This window comes from Xenopus laevis, chromosome 7L (genome assembly GCF_017654675.1).
Source record: "Xenopus laevis strain J_2021 chromosome 7L, Xenopus_laevis_v10.1, whole genome shotgun sequence".
Classification (NCBI taxonomy): domain Eukaryota; kingdom Metazoa; phylum Chordata; class Amphibia; order Anura; family Pipidae; genus Xenopus; species Xenopus laevis.
Window position 1 is genome coordinate 2981331 of NC_054383.1, and position 27801 is coordinate 3009131.

General features: G+C 41.4%; 1 protein-coding gene across 29 annotated transcripts in view; it reads right to left on the bottom strand.

Moving 5' to 3' along the window:
• LOC108696012 (actin-binding LIM protein 1-like) overlaps nt 1-27801 on the bottom strand; it is a 160143-nt gene that overhangs the window by 66377 nt on the left and 65965 nt on the right. For all 29 annotated transcript variants that reach the window (XM_041570130.1, XM_041570122.1, XM_041570135.1 and 26 more), the window contains exons 3-4: nt 8988-9171; nt 6071-6183 (exon numbers count right to left, since the gene is read on the bottom strand). In XM_041570130.1, the coding sequence (XP_041426064.1) occupies nt 6071-6183; nt 8988-9171 (297 nt within the window). The remainder of the gene's footprint in view (nt 1-6070; nt 6184-8987; nt 9172-27801) is intronic.

Genomic DNA, 27801 nt, shown 5'->3' on the forward strand with positions numbered 1-27801 from the left:
TTGCTATTGTGTTGATGTCTGATTTGCTGTTAAATTCTAGTTACCAGTCGTTAGAAAGCTACTAAGGATTGTTTTTTAATGGGTATGTACTAATATATGATCTACAGTGATATATGATGATTACATTAAGACGTCACAGTAATTGCTGCTGTTTTCCGCCAAAAAGCAGAAATAAGGCATTTTCACTGTTATTTTAGTACTTTGAGAGGCCTAGGGTTGGGCCGAAACGTCAGGTTGAAGTTCCGAAAATAAAGATTAATTTTATTTTGGATATATATATATATATATATATATTTTTTTATATTTGTGTGTGTCTAAATTGTCCTGAAAAATTCAGCTGGGGGATGGATGATGGATCACAAAACTAGGAAACATTTCTTCTCTGTATATCCGTGGGAGTACTTACTCGAAATACTTACTTTTTCCATAATTTTTCACTGTGGTTTTCATCATGAGAAATCTTTGTATTTTTTGTTAGTTTTTGAGATAAACAGGGAAGACAGGACAACTGATGCTACTCCATGTGTTGTCCTTGTAAGATAGAGAATTTGATTCCCAGTAACCAACCCCCCTTGTGAATGTTTTGTAAGGGTGGTGTCACACGTGGGGGAGATTCGTCTCCAAGAGATAAATCTTTACTACTGCGGGCGCCTAATATTCCCCAAAATGACTTCCCGTAGGCAAGAATGAGAATCGCGGGATGACATACATATCGATTCGGTTTTCCGAAGTCGCCAGAGGAAACTTTGGGTGACTTCAGAAAACCAAAGCGATACATGTGGCGACTAATCTCCCCTTGTTACACCACCCTTAGCAGTAGTCGATTATGTGGGGAGGGTTTATCTGTGCATGGGGAATCTAATTATCTCCCTTGCAAGGACCAAACATGGAGTATCTTCAATTTTCCAGTAGATCCAATTGCTTTATGGTGTTGATTGTCCTGTGTTATTGCCAGGGCCACCATTCGTGGGGAACTCAAGTCAGGGGACTGTGACAGAGGGTTCCCCAGGAGACACTAAAGTTTGATTTAGAGAGTGTGGGGCTTGTGAGTGAATGTGTATCTTGTTTTCTTGCATTTGGAAACAAATAAACCGCTTTTCATTCCCTGCTGAGTGACAGAGTGGAAGTTATTGCTGGAGGATTATCCAACTTTCTCCAATAATCCAGATTAACGCTGTCAGTATAGAGTGAATGTGCTCATGGGCCTCAATGGCATTGTGTAACTAACATAAGGCTAGTGGCTTTCCTAAATTTCACCAACTAATGGCTTCCTCAGTATCCCGAGAGCTGTAGTTCTTCTAGAACCTGTGAAAAGTTCATGATGATATTGAGGCTAGTGTGTGTGTGTGTGTGTATATGATTGTATTGCCTGTCTATCCTAGCTAACAAATTGGCTCCTGCCAGTAAACTCATTTATTCTTTATTAATACTGAAAAATAAGATATTTAAAAAAAAATTTTGTAATGGAGACAAATAAAAAGTTTTATTATCCCTATTGCACACACTCTGGTTTCTGTAAAGGTGTGTGCCCCATAAACTTCTCCCAAATCCTATAGAATGGGGGCCCATGTAGTAGGCACCACCAAAAGCCACTACATGAGAAGTTAAAGGGACATCAGCCTAGTAATGTAACAGTGTTTTCTGGTCTTGGGATCTACTGGTATAATGCTGTCTAACTGTCAATTCTGTCCTAGAGTAATGGCTTTAGTGTCACTGGAAAGACAACAAATCAATGCAGATCATAGCCTGTACATAGAAATACAATACAATTATGGCAGCATAAGTATTCCCCTGAATTAATCACAATTCAGCAGGAACAGCCCACTAAACACACCCATAGTCTGTACAGAGAGATCCCATAAAACTATGGCAGCATAGATATTCCCCTGTACTAAGCACAATTCAGCAGGAACAGTCCCCTAAGTTTGCTCATAGTCTGTACAGAGAGATCCCATAAAACTATGGCAGCATAGGTATCCCCTGTACTAAGCACAATTCAGCAGGAACAGTCCCCTAAGTTTGCTCATAGTCTGTACAGAGAGATCCCATAAAACTATGGCAGCATAGGTATTCCCCTGTACTAAGCACAATTCAGCAGGAACAGTCCCTAAATTTGCTCATAGTCTGTACAGAGAGATCCCATAAAACTATGGCAGCATAGGTATTCCCCTGTACTAAGCACAATTCAGCAGGAACAGTCCCTAAGTTTGCTCATAGTCTGTACAGAGAGATCCCATAAAACTATGGCAGCATAGGTATTCCCTGTACTAAGCACAATTCAGCAGGAACAGTCCCTAAATTTGCTCATAGTCTGTACAGAGAGATCCCATAAAACTATGGCAGCATAGGTATTCCTCTGTACTAAGCACAATTCAGCAGGAACAGTCCCCTAAGTTTGCTCATAGTCTGTACAGAGATATACCATAAAACTATGGCAGTATAGTTATTCCCTGTACTAAGCACAATTCAGCAGGAACAGTCCCCTAAGTTTGCTTATAGTCTGTACAGAGATATACCATAAAACTATGGCAGTATAGGTATTCCCTGTACTAAGCACAATTCAGCAGGAACAGTCCCCTAAGTTTGCTCATAGTCTGTACAGAGATATACCATAAAACTATGGCAGCATAGGTATTCCTCTGTACTAAGCACAATTAAGCAGGAACAGTCCCCTAAGTTTGCTCATAGTCTGTACAGAGAGATCCCATAAAACTATGAATAGAAAGATGAGCAGCATAGGTATTCCCCTGTACTAAGCACAATTCAGCAGGAACAGTCCCTAAGTTTGCTCATAGTCTGTACAGAGAGATCCCATAAAACTATGGCAGCATAGGTATTCCCTGTACTAAGCACAATTCAGCAGGAACAGTCCCTAAATTTGCTCATAGTCTGTACAGAGAGATCCCATAAAACTATGGCAGCATAGGTATTCCTCTGTACTAAGCACAATTCAGCAGGAACAGTCCCCTAAGTTTGCTCATAGTCTGTACAGAGATATACCATAAAACTATGGCAGCATAGGTATTCCTCTGTACTAAGCACAATTCAGCAGGAACAGTCCCTAAATTTGCTCATAGTCTGTACAGAGAGATCCCATAAAACTATGGCAGCATAGGTATTCCTCTGTACTAAGCACAATTCAGCAGGAACAGTCCCCTAAGTTTGCTCATAGTCTGTACAGAGAGATCCCATAAAACTATGAATAGAAAGATGAGTAAAAAAAAGTAGCAATAACAACACATTTGTAGCCTTACAGAGCATTTATTTTTAGATGGGGTCAGTGACCCCCATTTGAAAGCTGGAAAGAATCAGAAGAAAAAGGCAAATAATTATAAACTATAAAAAATAAATAATCAAAACCAAATGAAAAGTTGCTCAGAAGTAGCCATTCTATAACATACTAAAAATTAACTGAAAGGTGAACTACCCCTTTAAGAAATGTCCATTTACACCACCTGCTAATAAAAAATAACAATTAGCTGTCTGTGTGTCCACATAAAATCACTGTAACTCACACACAGCACAGACTGCTCATCTTCCCACATATATACTAGTCTGTAGTGCACTTTAGCCACTGGGGCCGGCTGGACTCAGGCGCTTATAATCGGAGCGTCTGAAAGTGCTGTGTGGATGTGCAGTTATTAATGATTCAGCTCCGGTGGTGGTAGCTGCTGCTTTGTAACCATTATTATTTTGTGCAAGTTGCAACAACAACACAAAGCTGATGGCAGCAGTAACACAATGTATCTAATTACTCTCCCCGTGGAGAAGCGCTTTCAACTGTATCTGCTCTGTTAACCTTATGTTTCCATACCTGCCAGGGAAAGAGGCACAGACGGGAGAATCCAGGGCACCATTCCCAGTTACACAGCACCAGGCCACTAATTATTTGCCAGGATCCAGAGAAGGAATGGAGAGACATGCTGGCAAGTACACGGAATATATGTGGCTTATATGCGGCGTTGTTCACCTTCCAACATTTTTTTCAGTTGGTTTCAGATTGTTCACCAAATCTAATTACATTCTATTTTCTATGTGTGACCATTTATCTAATATTGAAGTGTAAATCTTATTTTTCACCTTTCTAAAGCTGCTCTGGGAGGGGGGGTCGCCGACCCTTTAAACTTTTCTAAATTGAAACATTTTGTTGATACATTTCTTCTCTCTGTTGCTGCTGAGCAGCTCCACTGGGTTTCATTAAAGGGGTTGTTCACCTTTTAGATAACTTTTAGAATGATGTAGAGAATGATATTCTAAGACAATTTGCAATTGGTCTTCATGTTTTATTACTAAGGGCTCTTACTGATGAGCGTTTTTACCTGCGTTCCGTTTTTCTGCGTTCAGCCGCAGGGGAGCGCAGGAATAGACGCATTACATTTTTTCCAATGGGGCTGTACTCACACAGGCGCGTGTAGGCGCCAAACGCAGGTTGAGACGCAACATGCTGCATTTTTCCTGCGTTCGGCGCCTACAGGCGCCTGTGTGAGTACAGCCCCATTGAAAAAAATGTAATGCGTCTATTCCTGCGCTCCCCTGCGGCTGAACGCAGAAAAAAGGAACGCAGGTAAAAACGCTCATCAGTAAGAGCCCTTAAGGTTTTTGAGTTATTTAGATTTTTATTCAGCAGCTCTTCAATTTGCATCTTAAGCAATCTGGTAACTAGGGTCCAAATTTAAATAAGATACTGGAATATAAATAGGAGAGTGTCTGAATAGAAGGATCAGTTATAAAAAGTAACAATAACAATACATTTGTAGCCTTACAGAGCATTTGCTTTTTAGAAGGGGTCAGCGACACACATTTGAAAGCTGCAGAGTCAGAAGAAAAAGGCAAATAACTATAACTAAATGTTGCAAAATTGTAACAGTTCAGAATCTGCACCTGAATTACTGAGCTGCCAGACATATAGGATAAATGAAAAAACCCTAATTTTGTAGGCAATTATAAGTAATATATGGTGTTGCTTTTACATGGTGCTAAAAATTAATATTATCTTTAAAAATAGCCCCTTTATTGGAGCTCCCTATAGATGTTCTCTGGTCCTTGTTTCAAATGAGGGGTGGGCGTGTCCCTGCCAGAAGCACAGTAGGAGGGGGGGCAGCCAATCACAGCCCTGCAGTCACACAAGCACAGACAGGCTTCAGTTCCCTATCAGGTCCTGCTAGCTGCTGATTGGTTCCTGTCCTACAGTGAAGTGAACTGAGAGCACAGCCTGGGAATTCAGGGAGCAGGAAGCTGAAGAGAAGGGAGGGATTGTTAGGGTTATTGCAGAAATATTCAATAAATCAGCCTGAAACACTACTTTTTTAAGCAGAATTCTTCTATATCTAAATGAGTATAATGCACTGGTACGTTCTTATTTTTTTACACTAAATTTCTCCTTTAAGCACCAGAGACAGAAACAATTTGAAAACAACTCAATTGAAAAAGTATTTGGAAGGTGAACAACCTTAAGGTCGCCATGGACGTTAAAATTACTATCTTTTCCTGAAAAAGATGTTTCCAAGAAAGATCTTCATTTCAATAAACAAGTGTAGAGCTAGACCATCAGATATACATATAGAAACAATAGAATTCACTAACAATGGCCGATGTTCAGATGCCTTCATTGGCACCCGTTCAAAATTTTCCAGCCAGCCGATTAACAAGCTAACAATTTTTCTGCGTACATACCGTATATCGTATGAAAATTTGCTTCTAAGGATATTATCTATGGCCACCTTTAGGGAGTGGAAATATCTGCATCAGACTGAAGGTCCTTGGAACAACGACATTGCTTCCCATAATTATTTAACAAAGTAACGTCAAAGGGAAAACATTCCCTAAGGGTGGGAAGTGCCACATGGGTGAGACATAAAGCTTATCTGGAGCTCTCTTACTTGGATTGGGTGTGTCCACCCAAGAGACTTCCATTATAACAATATTGGTGGCACCCGAACCTCTTTTGTGAAATACCAGGGCATATCTACACCACTTTTTTGAGGGCTGAATAATGCCCCTATTATCAGTAGCCCTCAGTCGGAATGAGGGGGTTCAACATCGCTGATCCCCATGAAAATTAGCCACTTACTGCTGGAGTTGGAAATCTCAGTTGGTCCTGGTGACATCGGCATGGCAGCGCAGTTTTGGCAGAGACAATCCCTCCCATTGAAGGTAACCCGGTCTCCCGGAGGGAACGGGTGCCTGTAGAAAAAAAGGGACACCTCTGTTATTTTCAAGGTTATTTCAGAAAATCCTAATTCAGTTCCTTGTGGAATCCATATCTCTCTCCCTGGGAGAGGAGCCAGAAATAGCTGAAAGGCCTGGCTGAGAGGTGATGCCGGGATACAGGCAGTGAGATAACAGGCAGAGACGTGGCTTAGGGAGATAATAGGGCCTGGTTGGGCAGGCTGGGTGTTCTAATATAGAAGCTGAGATAAAACATTATTCTTACATTATGCTGCTCTGTTTATTCTATAGGGGATTCTTCTTTCAGTTCCTCAGAGTGACTGGGTGCAGCGTTGTCTTGCTGAATTTTATATAACAAACATATTGTATTAGCAGTGGCACTGCACATGCTCAGTGTGCTCTGGGCTGCTGTTGAGAAGCTGAGTGTAGGTGTCATAGAGGCTGATGGTGTTGGGGTGATGAATTATCAATGCTGATGCAGAATGCACGGGGTTCTATGCTGCCATCTAATTAGGGTTGCCATCCGGCTGGGGCAATGTAGTTGCCGGTAAATTTAAGACCCATGGCCCGCCCCCAATCCACTGTAAACGTAATTTTTGTCCTCCTTCTAGCGACCTCCACAACACGGCCCCATCCCCCTTTGCATCACGGCCCTGCCCCCTTTTACATCACAGACTTTTGTACTCCTGGCAATCTTCGCTATGCGGCCCCGCCCCCTTTTGTTCCTGCCCACCCACCAGCTGGCAAAAATTTTAGGAAAAGGTGGCAACCCTACATGTAACGTGACTTAAGTAATTAGCCTTCTGTAGACCTGCATTTGTGGTAAGGCCGGATAGGCCTGGGCCCAGGGCAGCATGCCACCCAGCCGCAGCTGAATTGGTTCTGTAGCACTGGGGACACACAGGAGATTGTTTTTTTTTTAATCTCCAACAAAGGGTGGGGGCCTAGGGAAGCCCTATATGTAAATCAAGGCCTAGCCATTTGTAGTGAGTTTTATTTTCTATTGTATATTGTGAGTGGGTCCCTAAGATGGACAACAGTCCAGAGCATGTGCTGGGAATCAGTAGAAAAGAAGACTGGGAGCTACTGGGGGCATCATTTGAGGCACACATCTTCATTGCTAACGAGCTGTGGGGGCCTTGGGCTGGTACAAAAGCCCAAAACATAATGTGTAGATTTTAACAGCCTTATTCTTAGTTTAGTTCTCCTTTAAGGTAACAATAAACAATGTATTAATTCTGGGATACAAGGCAGAGGTTTCAACCTGCACATACCACCCATGGGGTCCCCACCCTTCCAATCATATATTCAAATACAGGGATTGGGGATGGCATTATGGTTTAATTCGCCTGCAACCTAGTACAACAACATTGGGGGAAACTAGTGGGAGCAGATCCCACGATTGCATGGGGAGCTTGTTATAGGGGTGCTATTACAGCACTGTAGGGCTCATTTATAAACACTGGGCAAATTTGCACCTGGGCACTAACCTATGGCAACCAACCATTTGCTTTCAGTCACTGATTGGTTGCTATGGGCAACTGCCCAGGTGCAAATACCTTTATATAGTGCCTTAGCCCAAATAAACTATTTTTCGGAATCAATGATAATCCCACCGACAACAGCCGGCATGTCAGCGTAAAGGTTCCACAGTCTCATGTTTGGGTGGAAAAATACTCCTCTTATTTATATTAAACTTGCTAATTCTCCAAAAGGCATGACAGTATCTCTTTAAATATCTTGGTGATGAGGGAACGAGGAATTTGTAACAGGGATAAAATTCTCACATCTCTTTTCCACGTGCAGAATCATCACACTGTGCAGTGAATTCACCTGAGCTCTGTATTTTTAGCCCCAGTGTGCTCATTCCCCACATAGTTTCACTGTATCATTAAATATGTTTATTAACCTTGGCTGCACAGAGAAGTCATTATGGCAGCAGTGTCCTTGTATTGATTTGTAACACTGATATCCAAGGCCCATGCAGCTGATAAAAGTGACAAACTAAATGACACATATATACACACAGTAACACATATATACACACAGTGCCACATATATACACACAGACAAAGATATACACACAGTAACACATGTACACACAGTGACACACATATATATATATATACACACACACACAGACACAGATATACACACAGTAACACATATATACACACAGTAACACATACACACACAGTGCCACATATATATACACACACACACAGACACAGATATACACACAGTAACATATTTATACACACAATAACACATATACACACACACAGACACAGATATACACACACAGACACAGATATACACAAAAGGGCACACAATGTGACCCAAAACCCAAACAAACAGTGGGAACTGGACAGCAAGCACACATCTACACACATCTACACACATCTACACACATCTACACACATCTACACAATGACAATTAGGGCCAAACTAAAATTGCAGTGACCCCAAGCAAAGCAGGAATATGCCGGTCCCCAATCTGAGAAGAAATATAACTGAGAAACAGGCACAGACACCTGTCAACCAGAATTCTAGGAACCTGTTGTTTTCTTGATAAGGGATCTTTTTGTAAATTGGATCTCCATACCTGAAAACTTAAGTATCTCCTAAAAAGCATTTCAACAGTAAATAACCCAATAGGATTGTTCTGCCTCCAATAAGGATTAGTTATATGTTAGCTGGTATCAAGTACAAGCTACTGTTTTATTATTACTATTATTTGATTAAAATGGAATCTTCCCACAATTTGGAGTTTCTGGATAACGGGTTTCCAACCCATATTATTGACGAAAGGGACTTACTTGCAAGATGTGCAGGCAAAACAGTTGGGGTGATAGGTCTTTCCTAGTGCAGTTACAACCTCTCCCTCTACAAACTCTCCGCAGCCACTGCAACGTGTCCCATACAAGCGCTGGTAGTCGAGGGAGCACAGGTACTCTCCGTTCTTGATGAAGAACCCTCCTTGTGCCAAGTCGCATCCACAGACTAAAGGGGAAACAGGAACGTGTTACACAACAGGTGTTTCAGTTGAATCAATTATATCAAATCTAATAATTTTACCGTTTTAACTGAGACACTGAAATACTGGATAGAAACCTCAAGCGAAGGCAGAGAGTCTGTGACTCCAGCAGTGGGTGTGGCTAGAACACTCTGATGGAAGGTTATGGGGGTGGGGCAGGGGTGTGTGTATCTCAAGTAGTGGGCGTGACTAGGGCATTGATGGCAGCTTAGAGGGCAAAGTCAAGAAGTCTATAAATGAAGACATAGGCAGGACTAGACCAGGGCCGGAACTAGGGGTAGGCAGAGTAGGCACATGCCTGGGGTGCAAAGCTGGGGGGGCACCAGGCACGTACCTGCTCTGTTGCGTACCCCATGTCCGGTCCCCTCACTACCTGTCTTCTTGTGCTTCCAATTCTGTGCGCAAGCCTATTGCAGCTTCTGTGCATGCATGCTGGTGTCAACTCAGTGTGGCCCCGCTATGATTCCTGCGCATGCACAGTTCCGGGCACATGCACAGTTGAGGCCGTGCCAGCAAGGGGGCGAAGCAGCCGGCTGGGTTTCCTTGGGCAGCCGGCCATGTTGCCTTGGGCACCCCGCTGGCTTGCCTGGGCCTGGACTAGACAATCTGATGGCAGCATACAGGCAGAGTTGAAAAAGGGGGGATATGTGGGAGCATTCAAAGACCAAATAAAAATACAAAGGAAGTGCAGCTGATTTGGCCAGGATAGTTACAAACATACAAAAAGGAAAAAAATTAATCAACGCAAATTCCCTGGTCCCCTTTTCATATATGAATTAAGCTAATGCATGTATTTTGCAAAACAGGGGTTTTTTAGTTTCAAAATTATAATCATAAAATTGACCTTACAGGCTGCAACCCAAAGGGCCCTATTGGCAGTCAACGGGGCCCCCTCCTGGCTTCTAAACTTGTTCCAAACTTATCTGGACCGGGTTTTTTCCCGTTGTCCCACCAGGGCAGTCCGACTCTGCTAACAGGGAAGGGACAGAAAGTCTGTGTCTCAAGCTGTTGTCTGGACTAGTACAAGGGAAAGGGATTCTATAACTCAACAGTTGCTGGAACTACAACTCTCTGAAATAAGGGAGCATTTAACAAATTTACTGCCAATAACATAGAATCAATGTTGCTGGCAAAAAAATGACATACTGCCAACAATGCATGTTATTTGTATCAGGTTCCAATGCGATGAATGGGAATCACAGCAAATGAGGTAAACTCAAGCAGTTGGCAGGATTAGAACTCTATCAATACGCTGTACAAGTTATTTAGAGTTGTCTGTTCATAATACAGAAGTTCTTAAAACCGAGGGCAAAAAGTACAACCTTTAGTGCCTTCCCCAGGCTGATATATCTGCTGAATATGATCAGACATGTTTCTGTGCACTTACACCCAGCTGAAGTCCCCTTCTCACTGCGCCCGTATCTGTGTGTGTGTCCTGGTGTCAGGTGCCCGAGGGCACAGCAAACAAATCTGAACAGACATGAGCTAATCCTGCCATTGTGAGTACAGCCAGTGCTTAAATTACCCAACTTTAACAGGGTGTAACAGAGCAAACACAGCAGGATGCCCTGCACTCTATAAATCCTGCCCTCCGAGCGGGGAGCTGGCACTAGAACACAGCAACCCTTTCCATGTCTGCAGTACAGAGATATACTGTGTGTATATATATATATATATATATATATATATATATATATATATATATATATATATATATATATATATATATATATATATATATATATAAAGATCATGGTCCATTTATTGTATATGGATATGTATGTACTGTATATGTGTGCTTATATAGTACATATGGGTAGGAGCTGCCATATTTTTTCAATTCTATATGTTATGGTGCTATGTTATTAAAGGGATACTGTCATGTGAAAAAAAATTTTTTCAAAATGAATCAGAATTCTGCACTGAAATCGTTTTCTCAAAAGAGGAAACAGATTTTTTTTTATTCAATTTTGAAATCTGACATGGGGCTAGACATATTGTCAATTTCCTAGCTGCCCCAAGTCATGTGACTTGTGCTCTGATAAACTTCAATCACTCTTTACTGCTGTACTGCAAGTTGGAGTGATATCACCCCCTCCCTTTCCCCCCCAGCAGCCAAACAACAGAACAATGGGAAGGTAACCAGATAACAGCTCCCTAACACAAGATAACAGCTGCCTGGTAGATCTAAGAACAACACTCAACAGTAAAAACCCATGTCCCACTGAGACACATTCCACATTCAGTTACATTGAGAAGGAAAAACAGCAGCCTGCCAGAAAGCATTTCTCTCCTAAAGTGCAGGCACAAGTCACATGACCAGGGGCAGCTGGGAAATTGACAAAATGTCTAGCCCCATGTCAAATTTCAAAATTGAATATAAAAAAATCTGTTTGCTCTTTTGAGAAATGGATTCAGTGCAGAATTCTGCTGGAGCAGCTCTATTAACTGACTCATTTTGAAAAAATGTTTTTTCCCATGACAGTATACCTTTAAGATTATCTCAGCCACAAAGCAGAATTGTCAGAACCCCAACCTTGTTTGGTCTGAGGTTCTAAATGATCTTAAACAATTCAAATACACAAAGGTCAAAACAACCTCACATAGACCCAATATAAAGCACTGGTCTATGGCCTGATCTCAGTCACTTTACCCTAGCAACCAAGCAGTGGTGTAAATTAAAGACAAAAAGATGAAGTGGAGAGAATAGAAATATAAAAACTAGAGAGGTACATTTCCTGAAGAAAATGTGAGTGGTGCTTGCCGTGGCAAAACTCAGGCCCAAATCTGATTGGCTGTTGTTGCCCCGCCCCTTTTTTTCCTAATTGTGAACCACAGTCACTCAGTGACTAACATACCAAAGTTTGGGAATGCTGTCATTTAATGTGTAAAAATGGCAGCATTTCTATTTTTTTCTATTGAAAATCAATGAATGAAATTTGATTGGTTGTTGGTGGCTCCGCCCACTTTTTCTAAACTTGAAGTGGAAACCCCCAGCGACCACATTTGTGATATTCAAGGTCCCTGACATCAATACTGAGAGAATGGCAGCCTTCTTAATTTTTCCCATTAAAACCAATCAAAGAAATCTGATTGGTTGGTTTTGGCTCCACCCATTTTTCTTAATTTTAATCCCAGTCCCCCAGTGACCAACTGTGCCAACTTTGAGGACGCTGCCATTAACCGTCTAAGAGCGGCAGCAGTTTAAAATTTTCCTATTTAATTGAATGGCTGAAATTTGATTGGCTGTTGTAGACTCCGCCCACTTTTTGTAAATTTTGGCTGCAGTCACCCAGTGACCCACGGTGCCAAGTTTGGGAGCTCTGGCTTTATTACTGTGAGAATTACAGCTGTTTACATTTTCTCATTGAAGTCAATAGGGAAAATCTGATTGGTTGTTTGCGGCTCCGCTCACTTTTTTGGGTCCCCAAAATAGGACAGAAAAGTCACAACACCCCATTCCCGAATAAGCTGAACGGTTTGACACCTCATTCATGGGTCTGCGACAAACTAATTATTCGATAAATTCCCCATTATAAGTCAATGGGGCAAATTTGGGGACCTCTCCTGCCCCGGGGGTAAAACTTATACCCTCGTGTGGGGTATCATCTGACACAGGTCGCAAACCTCTTCAAATGTGGTAAATTTAACGTTTCTACAAGATTCCCTCTCTGCGCTAGAATCCGTCAAAAGTTGGCCTCAATGTTAATCTATGGGACTTTTCGGGGTGGTTAATTGCCCCCGCAAGGGGCAATTAACCACCCACCCCTTAGAAAAGTCATACCACCCCATTCCCGATTAAGCCGCACGATTTGACACCTCATTCATGGGTCTAGGACAAACGGTGCGGGACTAGTTACGCGCCAAACTTTCATACGGAAGAAGAATAAAAATAAGTTTGCAAGATAACAGTAGTGATGCTTTGCTTCGCAAGCACCACTAATTAACAATAAAATAGCACCAGTTTTTACCAGTGGAAATGGGGGTCAACTTAGTTGCATGTATAGGCATAAAATGCTTAGGGGACCCTGAAATTAACATCATCCCAAGCAGGTGTTAAACCCGGGTCTCCCTTGTGTATGTGGGCCCTGTACCTTGTACTTGTATTCATACTTGCACCGTTTAACCATTCAATTACACTTCCCTCTGCAAGAAAACCTTTCACAGGATTCCAGGCACAAGTAACTAGCTTGCGTTTTTTTTTTTACGATCACGTCCCTTTAAAACAAAACTCCACTAAAAGCCCATTAAACGAGACCCAAAATAAAGGCTCCAGACGAGGAAAGAGATGAATGTGCAGCTGTCAGAATGGAGGAGATGGGTTGCGTCTCAGAATGACATAAAACAATGTATCTGATCTCCTTTGTCAGATATTCTGCTCAACCCCAGATTAACTCTGATGTATTCCAGTAAACACTAACTTGTTTCTTTCTCATTTAATCCGGGTATTAGGTTACAAGTTTAATACTCTTATCTGGCATCTATATAAAATTACTATCCCATGTGATGATTAAAACTGGAGAGACTTTTTCAGGCACAAGATAAAATCTCGGCGTTTATGAAATGAGTTTGTATTCATCCTCTTCTATCCGCTTCCTGTCTGTTTCATCTGTGATGATAAATCGTATTTCTGGACATTATAACACAGGCGACAAGATAAATAAATGAAACGCAGAAGGAAAGTGCCTTGTAATGCCACAGGGTGCCTCAGAGTTGGGTTCCCTATGGACTGTACTGGGTGGGACTGCTCGCTTACTTCCTAAATCAGAGTTTTCCAAGGTGTGGGGATGCTACCCTAGGGAGACCACACAAGTTCTTATTTGCTGGCCCCAGACATCCCTGTTACACCAGTCACACCACAGGGTGAACTAATGGAACTAAAGAAATATTAGAGCAGTGGTGTAACTACTGGGGGTGCATCTGCACTATGCCGGGATCTAAATAGGAGGATGGTGGGTGCAAGCGTGGGCACTTGAATGCAGCTTGGTCAATGGCTATAGTTAAATAACCGCATTAGGGTGAGAGCTTTTGGGCTCCTCAAGACATTCTGCAATAACAGCAGTCTGCAGTGGATCCTTGGGCCCTCTAGCAGTCCCCCCACCAACGGCACCATCTTTTTTCTTTTTGAAGCTCAAGGCATGCTTCAGTCACCCTAAGTGCTGTGTCATACAAGTGCACACACAGTACTAGGGGTGCAATGCAATTCCACCAACCCAAAAGGTGCCAGGGATAAACCCCCTTTGTCTGAAGACTAGGGTGGAACCCTTTATCCCCGACCCCCCCCCCCCAGCACAAAAGGCACAGACGGGGTTGCAAAGGTCTTTCGATTCCTTTTGCCGCAAGGCATGGGGTCTTGGGAACCCCTTTATCCTTCTCTATCCAGCTCGAAAGGGTGAAGCGATCCAGAACCAATGGCCCCAAAACTGTGTGCGCCAATAACAGGTCCAGGAGGAGAAGGAGCCTCGTGGCCACACATCTATCCTCTAGATAGGTGCTTCACAGGTATTGCACCAGATCTAAATGAGTGCCAAAAAAGTAGGGATGCACTGAATCCACAATTTTGGATTCGGCTGAACCCCCGAATCCTTCGCGAAAGATTCAGCCGAATACCGAACCGAATCCTAATTCGCATATGCAAATTAGGGGTAGGAAGGGGGAAAACATTTTTTACTTCCTTGTTTTGTGACAAAAAGTCATGCGATTTCCCTCCCTGCACCTAATTTGCATATGCAAATTAGAATTCGGTTCGGCCGGGCAGAAGGATTCGGTCGAATCCGAATCCTGCTGAAAAAGGCCGAATCCCTACAAAAAAGTGCAAAAAGATAATAAATAGGTAAAATCCATAAAAGTGCGGCTGTGTACATCCCCGACCTTTTGGCCGGAGTTTAAAAAATTTCTGCTCCATAACACCTCCCACAATCCATGTTACTTAGGCAGTTTCCGAGTAGGTTCCCCTCTGCCACAGTGTAACTTGTTGGGTCTACTGTCTCCATTGTTATATTCCTGGTAATGGAAACAGGGAAAGAAGAGAAGGGAAAGCATATGGATGGCAGGGGTTCGGTGGGAATAATTCAGGTCACTAACTCATTCTTGGTGTAAACTAGGAATGCACCAAATCGGTTACGGATTCGGCCAAGATTCGGCAGGATTCGTATTGGGCCAAATCCAACTGCCTGGGCGAACCGAATCTGAAAAATAACGTGCCTTTTCGTCACACAAACAAGGAAGTCAAAAAATTTTTTAGTGAGCACAATTCTTCCCCCCCCCCTTGTTTCCCTCATTTACATATGCAAATTAGGGTTTGAATTGAGTTCAGTATTTTGCCAAATCTATCACAAAGGATTCGGGCGAATCCACTAAAATAGTGGATTCAATGCATCCCTAGAGTAAACTTTTGGGGGGCTGATTTATTAAGCCGCGACTTTTTCGGGATTTATTATGCAACAAAACTGTGACAATTGCAAATACGAAAATACTCCAATACCGTATTTCTAAAATTCTAAATTCATGTAGAAGTCAATCCCTTTTACAACTGGAAGATCTTTCTTTGTGGTTTTCTGGTGTTTTTGATGCTGACATTTGTGTGACAATCCAAAAAAAGTCGTAGCTATTTTCAAGACATTTGTGGTTTTAGAGAAAGTGAGTTTAGTTGTGGTTTCAAAACCCTCAAAAACCACGAAAAGCCATAATGTATATACTTATAACAAATGAGATACTGTCAGTCTATTTAACAGATGGGGTGGACCTGCAATCTTCCAGCTGTCGCTGTACTGCAACCCTCCAGTCGCATTCAACAGGCAGAATCTATAGAGGCAGTCTATACTTATTGAATGTCTGAAGTTTTATGACAAGGATCCCTGACATCGGATGACTATTAATATGCAAACTACAAGGGCATCTGCAAAGCAGCAATGAGATGATAAGTGACGTCTGTCTGCTGTTCTGCAGCCAAGTGATATACGGAAGAACGGCTGGTTCCCTAATACTGAACTGTGTATGTAACACGGGCACTTGCTGTTCCTATGTTATAAGAGGCCAAGAAATGCTTAGTCACAACTGGGAATGTGGACTTTACACTACAGTAAGAAATATTCTGATTGCTTTCTCCCTTGTGTGACATGAGGTTTAATGTATAGGGAAGGGCAAACTCGCAGCGATAAGATTCAGACAGAAGGCCACTCGTAAACGTGTAACATATATGGCAAATGCTTTATTTACCAGTAGGTCTTTCCAGCTGACACAAGATCACCCATTCCGATTAGAAGAAAAGAGGTTCCAGCTAAATATTGGGAAGGGGTTTGTTACAGTGAGAGCTGTAAAGATGTGGAATTGTCTCCTTGAATCAGTGGTACAGGCTGATACATTAGATAGGTACAAGGAAGGGTCGGATGCTTTATTCACCAGTAGCTCCTCCCAGCAGACAGGAGGGAGCCAATGAGATTAGAGGAGGGAAAGGGGTGTTACAGGGAGAGCTGGGAAGTGAATCAGGGGTACAGGCTGATACATTAGATAGGTACAAGGAAGGGTCGGATGCTTTATTCACCAGTAGCTCCTCCCAGCAGACAGGAGGGAGCCAATGAGATTAGAGGAGGGAAAGGGGTGTTACAGGAAGAGCTGGGAAGTGAATCAGTGGTACAGGCTGATACATTATAGGTACAAGGAAGGGTCGGATGCTTTATTCACCAGTAGCTCCTCCCAGCAGACAGGAGGGAGCCAATGAGATTAGAGGAGGGAAAGGGGTGTTACAGGGAGAGCTGGGAAGTGGATCAGTGGTACAGGCTGATACATTAGATAGGTATAAGAAGGGGTTGGATGGTGTTTAGCAAGTGAGGGAATACAGGGATATGGGAGATAGCTCATAGTACAAGTTGATCCAGGGACTGGTCCCATTGCCATTTTGGAGTCAGGAAGGATTTTTTCCCCCTCTGAGGCAAATTGGAGAGGCTTCAGATGGGTTTTTTTTTTTGCCCTCCTCTGGATCAACTGGCAGTTAGGCAGGTTAAAAAAAACCCCAAAAACTTAAAGGTTGAACTTGATGGACGTGTATCTTTTTTCAAGCTTACTTATACTATGTAAACTATATTATTGTGCATGAATACTGATCCTTTCTGCAACCGAACAGGTTAGAACATTTCGATCGGGCTCCATCATTTCTGAAAAAAAGATCTTAAAGGGGGTGGACCATTAAAGTAACTTTTAGTATTATGTAGATTTGCAATTAGTTTTCATATTTTACCACCTGCATATTGCCCTAGACCTAGAGGATGAATATGCAATGAAAACAGACTGGGCTGTATCAAATTCTCAACCCTTCATTTATAATAAGCCAACTTTCTGATACATTATATATAGGCATACATTTGCATTTCTTCCAATGAAAATTTTTTATTCCGGAAGCATCAAATCTATTAATCATTCTTATGGTTTCATTCTTATTATGAAACCGAGCAGTTAAATGCAGCCAGAGGGACTGCCCAGCGTCCATCTCTCATATATAATTTCCATTAGCCTTTCAAAAGAAATAGCAAAATGCATCAGAATCAATAGCAGCACAATTAATCCCGTCAGTAAAGCCGACTTCTGCAGAACAGCATATTCCAAATGTCATCCTTGTAGACAAGAAGCAATGAAATATATATTGTCTCTTTCCTGGATTAACCTGTTCCTTGCCGGAAGTATAGAGGCCCCCAGATGTTGAATGTATCACATAACTGTACAAAGTGTGTCTGGCTTGTTGAATTTATACAAATACCTGCCTGTGCAATAATGCTTCTTTTTTTTTTCAGGTACCTCTGCTCTGAACGAATGTGGCATTTTGGAGAATATTTTGCATTATAAATGCAAAAACTAAACTGATTTTATGGGAAAATAGTGGAATCACAGGTAAGTCATTTATTATTTTATAAACCTAATAAAAATATTATCTAGAAACAACAAATCTAAGGGGGTCATTTACTAAAATCCATATAAAACAAAGCTCGACTTAACTCCCATCCATGATTTTGCCGTAATTTATTGTTAAAATAACTCAAATAAAACAGACCCAGGAAAAACTTGATAAAATCAGATTTTTTCAGACTTTTCGCCCTAATTGCTAGATTTTTTGGGGTTATACCCCGAAAACCCAACATTTTTTGGATTATTGGGCTAAACCGAGCATAAACCACAATATGTTCAAATTGGGATAGGGACATCCCCATTTGGGCAAATTTACTAAAATTTACTAAATTAATTTATTGTTAAAATAACTCAAATAAAACAGATCTAGGTAAAACTCGATAAAATCTGATTTTTTTCAGACTTTTCTCCCTAACTGCTAGATTTTTTGAGGTTATTGCCAAACCCAACATTTTTTGGATTATTGGGCTAAACCGAGCATAAACCACAATATCTTCAAAATGGGATAGGGACATCCCCATTTGGGCAAATTTACCAAAATTTACTAGTTTACTAAATTAATTTTCACCTCGGAAGGCTACGCTATACTTTGCACAACTTCATCAGATGTTATTTCGCAGCGAATACGCATATATTATCAAAGTGCGAAGTTTTGTCTCGGCAAATAAAGGTGTTTGTGAGGGGACAGGATTATTTTTTACAGATACATTAAAGGGCATTATAGACAGCGTGGGGGGTGTCACATAGAAAAAAAGAACAAGAGCCCCCCACTTAAGAAATGAGGAAATAAACTTTCATTTGAACCTTTGAATGATTTTTCATGGTGAGGGCAGTGAGGTTGAATACACTGTCAGGTAAGGACAGATTCTATGAAAGCTTTTATGGTGGTGGCACAAGTGAAGATTCTGAGGAGATTAGTCGCCTTAATTAATCTTCTCTTCTTCGGCCGACTAATCTCCCCAAAATGAATGTGAAGAATGTGAATCACCACTGGGGTGGCATTCGGATCGTTTCGTTCTCCGAAGTGGCCCAAAGTTGCCTCACGAGGAAACTTTGGGCGACTTTGGAAAGCCGAAGCGATCTGAATGCCGGCGATTCAATTCTTGTCGGTAGGAAGACATTTCGGGGAGATTAGTCGCCCAAAGAAGAGATTTGTCGCTGGGGGACTAATCTCCCTGAATCTGCACTTGTGCCACCACCCATAAGAGTGACCTCTTGGCCATTGAAATTATCCAAGACTACAGTGATGTCAAGATCTATAATTAGTTTAGTATTTATGCCATGGATCATTTGGAGGGGTTAAACTATTGTCTTTATTAAACCCATAAAAACTATGTAACTTGCTCCCTGTATCCGCCCCATAAAAAACCTCCCCCCCCAAAAAAAACCTCTTCTAAGCTGCTCCCTGTTTCCTCCCTAAAACTTATTCTAACTTATTCTAAGAAATACCTGCCCCCGGTCTCCCCGATGATGTGTTTGACATAACTGCTCCAAGTTTCCACCTATTTGTTATTCTTTATTTATAAAGTAGCAACTTATTTTGAAGTGAATATATACAATTGTATCTTCGGAGATAAGCTTGTTCCCTGTATCCGGTGCTCTGTAAGATACTTTTTCCCAATATCCCCAGGAACTTGATCTGAGACATAATTGCCCCCTTTTTGCAGAATGATATATTCTGCGACATAATCACTCCCTGTATCCATAATAACATGTTTTGATTGATACTTTCTCTCCAATAACTTGCTCTGAAACATACTTGCTCCCCCAAGTAACATGTCCTGAGAGCTCCTAGTTGGTTCTGATACACAGAACTAAATCTTTGTAATGTTTCTTCTGTAAAACTCTTTACAGCCAGGAACCAAATGAATGGTCTTTGGGTTATTATATACGGTCAGTGACTGTGCCGCTTCTATCAATACCCAATGAATTAGGCTCCATTTAGCTTTCAGCTCAGATATTTGCTCTGTTGGTTACAATACTGCAGCTGTTGCATGACATCCAGTCAGCTTTCAGCACCTTAACAGAATTGAGGCTGGATTCAAATAAACCACTTTATATTTGCTCCCCACGCTTCCCAATAATACCTGTCCCTCTAATCCTCCTGCAGCCAGAGGCTTCTCCAGACACATCATTATCCAGGGCCAGTCATTTATCTACTTCCTGTCAGGCCGGCACATAATACGCACCCCGGGCACAATTAGAAACCACTTCCTGTCGTCAGATCCCAATAATCAGCTAATCCCAAGAATCTCTGCACCTCTTATTATTTGGGCGAGGAACAGGTCGGAAGTTCTGCAGACTGAACCTGCAATTGACTGGAACAATACCCTATTATTTCATATTACTTATTGCCATAAAACTTTGCTTGCACAGGCCTGCTGTATAAAAGAAAATAATAATTACCAGCCCTTCTCTTTCACTATTAATAGAATTTATGTTGGGAATCACTCTTACTAACTGGGTCAAGACAGCACCAGCCATGAGGCCAACCCTAGGGCCACATTGCTTTTGCAGCTGCATAGGAGACCTCAAAATTCCAGACAAATTATTTTTGAAATTACATGATTTTTTTTAAAAATTAATTAATTTCTGACTTAGTTTTTTCCCTTCACAGATACCACCCCTTCCCAATCTGTCTATAGTCTTAGCAGTACAAAAAAGGTGTCTCATTTTACACTTAATGGAATGAGTGTCTTTATTCCCCACATCTGCCCAATGAATCAAATCTAAAATCTAGTGCAATCAGCACCACAATAGCACTGGCAAATGATATTTACAAAGTAACTCTGAATCTCAATGCAGAATGTACAATAATACATTGTATGAGATTCCACACCCAGGAGGGATAAACTTTAACTCACAGTATCTCTGCTCCACTGAGTATAGTCAGGTTACTGATTTTCTCTAGTTAATTAAAAATGGATGAAAGCAAAAAACTGAAGGATCTCTCTGTGTTCTGCACCGGCCACGGTCACCTTATACTCACCATCTCTGGAACCCACTGCCACCTCAAATAATGTTACATGCTCACTAAACATTTTTGTTGCAGGTGGACCTTTAAAAAATATTCACACTCTCATAAAACAATAGTAACACCATAGTAACAAAAAACAAAATGCTGACAACTCCCATAACACACGGACAGAAACTCTAATAATATATAAGCCTCATTGTAAGCAGTAACTGTATAATATATAGGCACAGTGTAACCCCCATATCATATACACACAGACAGTAACTGTATAATATATAGACACCCCCATATCATATACACACAGACAGTAACTGTATTATATATAGACACAGTGTTACCCCCATATCATATACACACAGACAGTCACTGTATAATATATAGACACCCCCATATCATATACACACAGACAGTAACTGTATAATATATAGACACCCCCATATCATATACACACAGACAGTAACTGTATAATATATAGACACCCCCATATCATATACACACAGACAGTAACTGTATAATATATAGACACCCCCATATCATATACACACAGACAGTAACTGTATAATTTATAGACACCCCCATATCATATACACACAGACAGTAACTGTATAATATATAGACACCCCCATATCATATACACACAGACAGTAACTGTATAATATATAGACACCCCCATATCATATACACACAGACAGTAAGGGGGTTATTTATCAAAGTCTGAATATATCTCAATATTTTCTGCTACAAACTCAGATAAAATCTGCTTGGATTTTTTACGCTTATTTATTACTACATTTTCCTGAAAATTAGCTTTGTCGGGAAAAAAATCTGTTTTTCACGATTTTTTCAGATTTTTTCATCCGATTTTCAAGACTTTTTCGGAATTTTCACCAGAAAACTCAGAAAACTTCGGGGTATTGCACAAAACCCATCGCACATCAAAAAATCATTGGAACATCTCCCATTGACTTATATGCAACCTCGGCAGTTCTGAAATGCCGGATTTTCAGATTCTGACTTTTCCATCCTTGGGGTTTAATAAATTCTGAAAAATTTGTGATTTGTCAGATTTTATAAAAAAAAAATCACAAATTTTTCGTGATTTTTGCATTCGGAGTTTAGTAAATAACCCCCATACTGTATTATATATAGGCACAATGATAAATAAAATCTTTCCCACAACACTTGAGTTGTACACCTGAAGCCCTTAAGCAGTTCTAAAATTTCCCAGTAATTCTCAGAGGCCTAGAGTTGTATTTTGACAACAGCTAAAGGGCTGAAGGTTAGATCTCTATTCGCCAGGGCCAGAACAAGTAGTAGATGGAAGAGTATTAATTAGTACTATTAATGGTGGTTTCTGCTAATGATGAAGAGGATTCTGCCTTGAAACATTGTGCCGCCTCGATGTCTAAATTTATCCACCAAGACACAAGACGAGTGTCTCCTTGCAACTAAAGTTCACAGCATGTGATTTCCATACAATTAATACTGTAATTATTTACCTAAGTAAAGGTGCACAGTGAGTTTTTGTTTCAAGACCTGCTATAGTTGCCATTGCTGTTTTCTTTGTCCCAATATAAAGTCTTTTCCAGTAAGAATCTTCACTAAACCAAAATTGCTCACGCTGATAAATGAGTCACTACATACCTTTGCTGGTTCACAAAACATGTATAAAGTAAATTATGTAAAGGAAAAGTGTTTGGACAAAAGAAAAAATGCTCAGAGCACAAGTAGGACCCATGCAGGTTCTCTGATCTGTATAACTAATACATTCTTCTACCTTATATGGTCACAGAACCCCTCAATTACTTCTAATATCCTTATCATTTATAGTAGGGGGTACATTATCCCTTATAATACATGAGTGATACTCAGAGTTCCCTGTATAACACAGCCTGCAGCCTTGTGCCTTTATATGGTCACAGAACAACCCCTCAGTGACTTCTAATATCCTTATCATTTACAGTAGGGGGTACATTATCCCTTATAATACATGAGTGATACTCAGAGTTCCCTGTATAACTCAGCCTGCAGCCTTGTGTCTTTATATGGTCACAGAACAACCCCTCAGTGACTTCTAATATCCTTATCATTTACAGTAGGGGGTACATTATCCCTTATAATACATGAGTGATACTCAGAGTTCCCTGTATAACTCAGCCTGCAGCCTTGTGCCTTTATATGGTCACAGAACAACCCCTCAGTGACTTCTAATATCCTTATCATTTACAGTAGGGGGTACATTATCCCTTATAATACATGAGTGATACTCAGAGTTCCCTGTATAACTCAGCCTGCAGCCTTGTGCCTTTATATGGTCAGAGAACAACCCCTCAGTGACTTCTAATATCCTTATCATTTACAGTAGGGGGTACATTATCCCTTATAATACATGAGTGATACTCAGAGTTCCCTGTATAACTCAGCCTGCAGCCTTGTGTCTTTATATGGTCACAGAACAACCCCTCAGTGACTTCTAATATCCTTATCATTTACAGTAGGGGGTACATTATCCCTTATAATACATGAGTGATACTCAGAGTTCCCTGTATAACTCAGCCTGCAGCCTTGTGCCTTTATATGGTCACAGAACAACCCCTCAGTGACTTCTAATATCCTTATCATTTACAGTGGGGGGTACATTATCCCTTATAATACATGAGTGATACTCAGAGTTCCCTGTATAACTCAGCCTGTAGCCTTGTGCCTTTATATGTTCACAGAACAACCCCTCAGTGACTTCTAATATCCTTATCATTTACAGTAGGGGGTACATTATCCCTTATAATACATGAGTGATACTCAGAGTTCCCTGTATAACTCAGCCTGCAGCCTTGTGCCTTTATATGGTCACAGAACAACCCCTCAGTGACTTCTAATATCCTTATCATTTACAGTAGGGGGTACATTATCCCTTATAATACATGAGTGATACTCAGAGTTCCCTGTATAACTCAGCCTGCAGCCTTGTGCCTTTATATGGTCACAGAACAACCCCTCAGTGACTTCTAATATCCTTATTATTTACAGTAGGGGGTACATTATCCCTTATAATACATGAGTGATACTCAGAGTTCCCTGTATAACTCAGCCTGCAGCCTTGTGCCTTTATATGGTCACAGAACAACCCCTCAACGACTTTTAATATCCCTATCATTTACAGTACATTTTCAACATATAAATGAAAACCCTCCACTACTTTCTTTCTTTCATCTTCAGATATACAAAACTATTGGTGCTATGCTGCAACAGTTTGGTGATAAATATATTTCAAACAAGAGCTGTCAGGGGAGCAGAAAGAGTAGGTAGAGTAGTACTCATAGACAAAGCATTGCATGAATACAATTTGCAGTTGGTCTTTTTGTGGTTTTATTCTACATCTGTATTTTAAAGATGATGTTATCAATTTCTAACCTCTACACAAACTTCACAAAAAATGTGTACAAAGACCCAGGAGGATTAAAAGCACCACATTCCACTGCAAATATCTTTAGTACAATCAGCTAATAAAAATGTTGAAAATCTTTAGCCTCAAACTTATAGCACATGAGAAGTCTTCTTGTATTGATTTCCCCTACTATACCTGCTATCCCACAGTCACACTCACTTCCCAGAGACTATTATCCCACTGTTACTATAGACACCATCTCTCCCTACTATACCTGCTATCCCACAGTCACACTCCCTTCCCAGAGACTATTATCCCACTGTTACTATAGGCACCATCTCTCCCTACTATACCTGCTATCCCACAGTCATACGCCCTTCCCAGAGACTATTATCCCACTGTTACTATAGGCACCATCTCTCCCTACTATACCTGCTATCCCACAGTCACACTCCCTTCCCAGAGACTATTATCCACTGTTACTATAGGCACATCTCTCCCTACTATACCTGCTATCCCACAGTCACACTCCTTTCCCAGAGACTATTATCCCACTGTTACTATAGACACATCTCTCCCTACTATACCTGCTATCCCACAGTCACACTCCCTTCCCAGAGACTATTATCCACTGTTACTATAGACACATCTCTCCCTACTATACCTGCTATCCCACAGTCACACTCCTTTCCCAGAGACTATTATCCCACTGTTACTATAGACACATCTCTCCCTACTATACCTGCTATCCCACAGTCACACTCCCTTCCCAGAGACTATTATCCACTGTTACTATAGACACATCTCTCCCTACTATACCTGCTATCCCACAGTCACACTCCCTTCCCAGAGACTATTATCCCACTGTTACTATAGACACCCTCTCTCCCTACTATACCTGCTATCCCACAGTCACACTCCCTTCTCAGAGACTATTATCCACTGTTACTATAGGCACCATCTCTCCCTACTATACCTGCTATCCCACAGTCACACTCCTTTCCCAGAGACTATTATCCCACTGTTACTATAGACACATCTCTCCCTACTATACCTGCTATCCCACAGTCACACTCCCTTCTCAGAGACTATTATGATCAGTTACCAGTCACTAACTGGTGTAACAAATGCGTGATGATCTGAGAATTCACACATCTCTACTACAAATGCTGTTGTTTGGCCCTGGGCAGGCATTTTTGTATAAAGAAACATTGTGCGGAACTAAAGTTAGAAGAGAATTTGCCCAGGTGCAGGAGATCAAATGGAGTTAAAGGGGATCCATGTTTGGCTTTACTAATAATGAGGTATAAATGAGATTGTTCCAAAACATATGAAGCACGCATAGACTTGACTGGTTCATTCCTGAGTCGTGTCCCACTAGAAAACCGGTCAAACTGCTCTCACAACCTCCAGCCGCTGTTTAGATGAAGATCAGTTTGAGCTACACGGGAATCCCCCTAGTTTAATCTATTCCTACTACAAAGTCTCTCATTGAACACTGCCCTGAAACAAAAACTTGTTAATTTGAACCCCAAATCAATGCATAATTGTTACGTAAAGTTGGGCATACATTTGCTGATACATACAGTATGAATCTTAACTGAGGTTGGAAGGACCAATTTGGCCCATGTGTGCCCCATTTAAGGCTGTGTAGTCTGGTTAATTATCACCTAATTTACGTAATTCACATAAATTGCACTTGATTTTTGTGCTTTCATGATTATATTTGCTGTGCTGGTATTCATGTGCCATGGCTCAGAATGACAGCTATAGACTCATGGCAGGATCAGTGATTGTTGCTGGAGATAACTGTGGCTTAGGCCAGTGCTTTCTCTTTAGCTCTCCTCTGGATCATCATTAGGGTGAAGGGGGAGATCCTATCAGGGGTCTGGAGTCACGAGTACCAGGAAACATACTTCCCCATACACAGGGCTGCAATCAGGGGGGCACAGGGGGTACTACTGTACCAGGCCCGGGTCTAAAGTGAGGCCTGGCTGTGCGGCACTTTTCGAAAAATAGCCGTGTCCCCCTTGACAGCGACAAAGTCATGCCGCATCTTCCGTAGTCCAGAACCTCTGAAGAGCCGAATTCCCAAAGGGCCAAAGAGAGGAAATTCCAAAAAGCCTAAGCCGCAAAAAGCCCCAACGTCACAAAAGGAGCCGGACTTTGAAGTCCTGAAGCTGCAAAAAGACCCAAAATCACGAAAGGAGCCGAACTTGAAGTCCCAAAGCTGTGAAAAGAGCAGAAGGTAAAGTCCCGAAGCTGTAAAAAGAGCCGAAGTTGAAGTCCCAAAGCCGCAAAAAGATCCGATGTCATGAAAGGAGCCAAAATGTATGTCCAGAAGCCGTGGAAAGACCAAATGCCATGAAAGGAGCTGAACTTGAAATCCTGAAGCCACGAAAAGACCCGAAGCCACAAAAGGAGCCGAAGTTGAAGTCCTGCCAGCAATGTTTTTTGAAAAAATATTCTCATTGGGCCCAAATGTTTCTTATCAACTTGTAAGGGATGCCAACTTTTATGGGGGCCCTGGCACCAATTTTCTGGCTGGGACCAGGGGGCCCTGAAATGTTGTTGTATGGGGCCCAGTGATTTCTAATAGTGCCCCTGCCCATACATGAACAAACATCAGTACATCTGTATTCCTGCACTTTCCACAACAAAATCAGTAATAAAATGCACAGTGTTAGGATAGTGCTGTCCAGATGGAGACCCATGTGCCAGATGTTGCCTCCCAAGGAATTTTTATGGTTCCTGCTCTGGCACCGTAGCCTCCTTTTGATGATATACACATTTTAATATAGTCAGGCCCTTCAACACAGTAAGTTGTGCCCCTAAAAACATGGACAGCAAGATATCACTTAATAAATAGTGAGAATTTGTGGCTCTCTGCAGAACTATCAAACGAAAGCCTTCCTCATATAGATCTGTCAATTTCTGGCCAAGAAATAGTTTGCTTATAGGTGCTGACTGAACATATACAACAAGCGTCCTTTAAGAATCACTGCCAACATGCTGACAGCAAACTTCCCCTTTAAGACATGCTATTTTATTAGCCCCTGTATGGAGAGTATGTAATGCTGCTCTTCCTAATGCATTTGCTAATCAATGAGATGGAATACTAATGGACTGGATCTGGGAAACCATTCACTACAGCAGCACACTTTAATGAGCTCATTCCCCATCCCTCTCTGTCTAATCCACTCGGTATTTGTGATCCTACAATATAAATTCTTTGCAACCCCCTAATGGATCTCCAGTCTCAGGCTGACAGGGCACTGTCTTTGTTCAGTTCAGCTGTTGAGTGCCCAAAATTCCTGGCATATCTCTGTGAAAGCA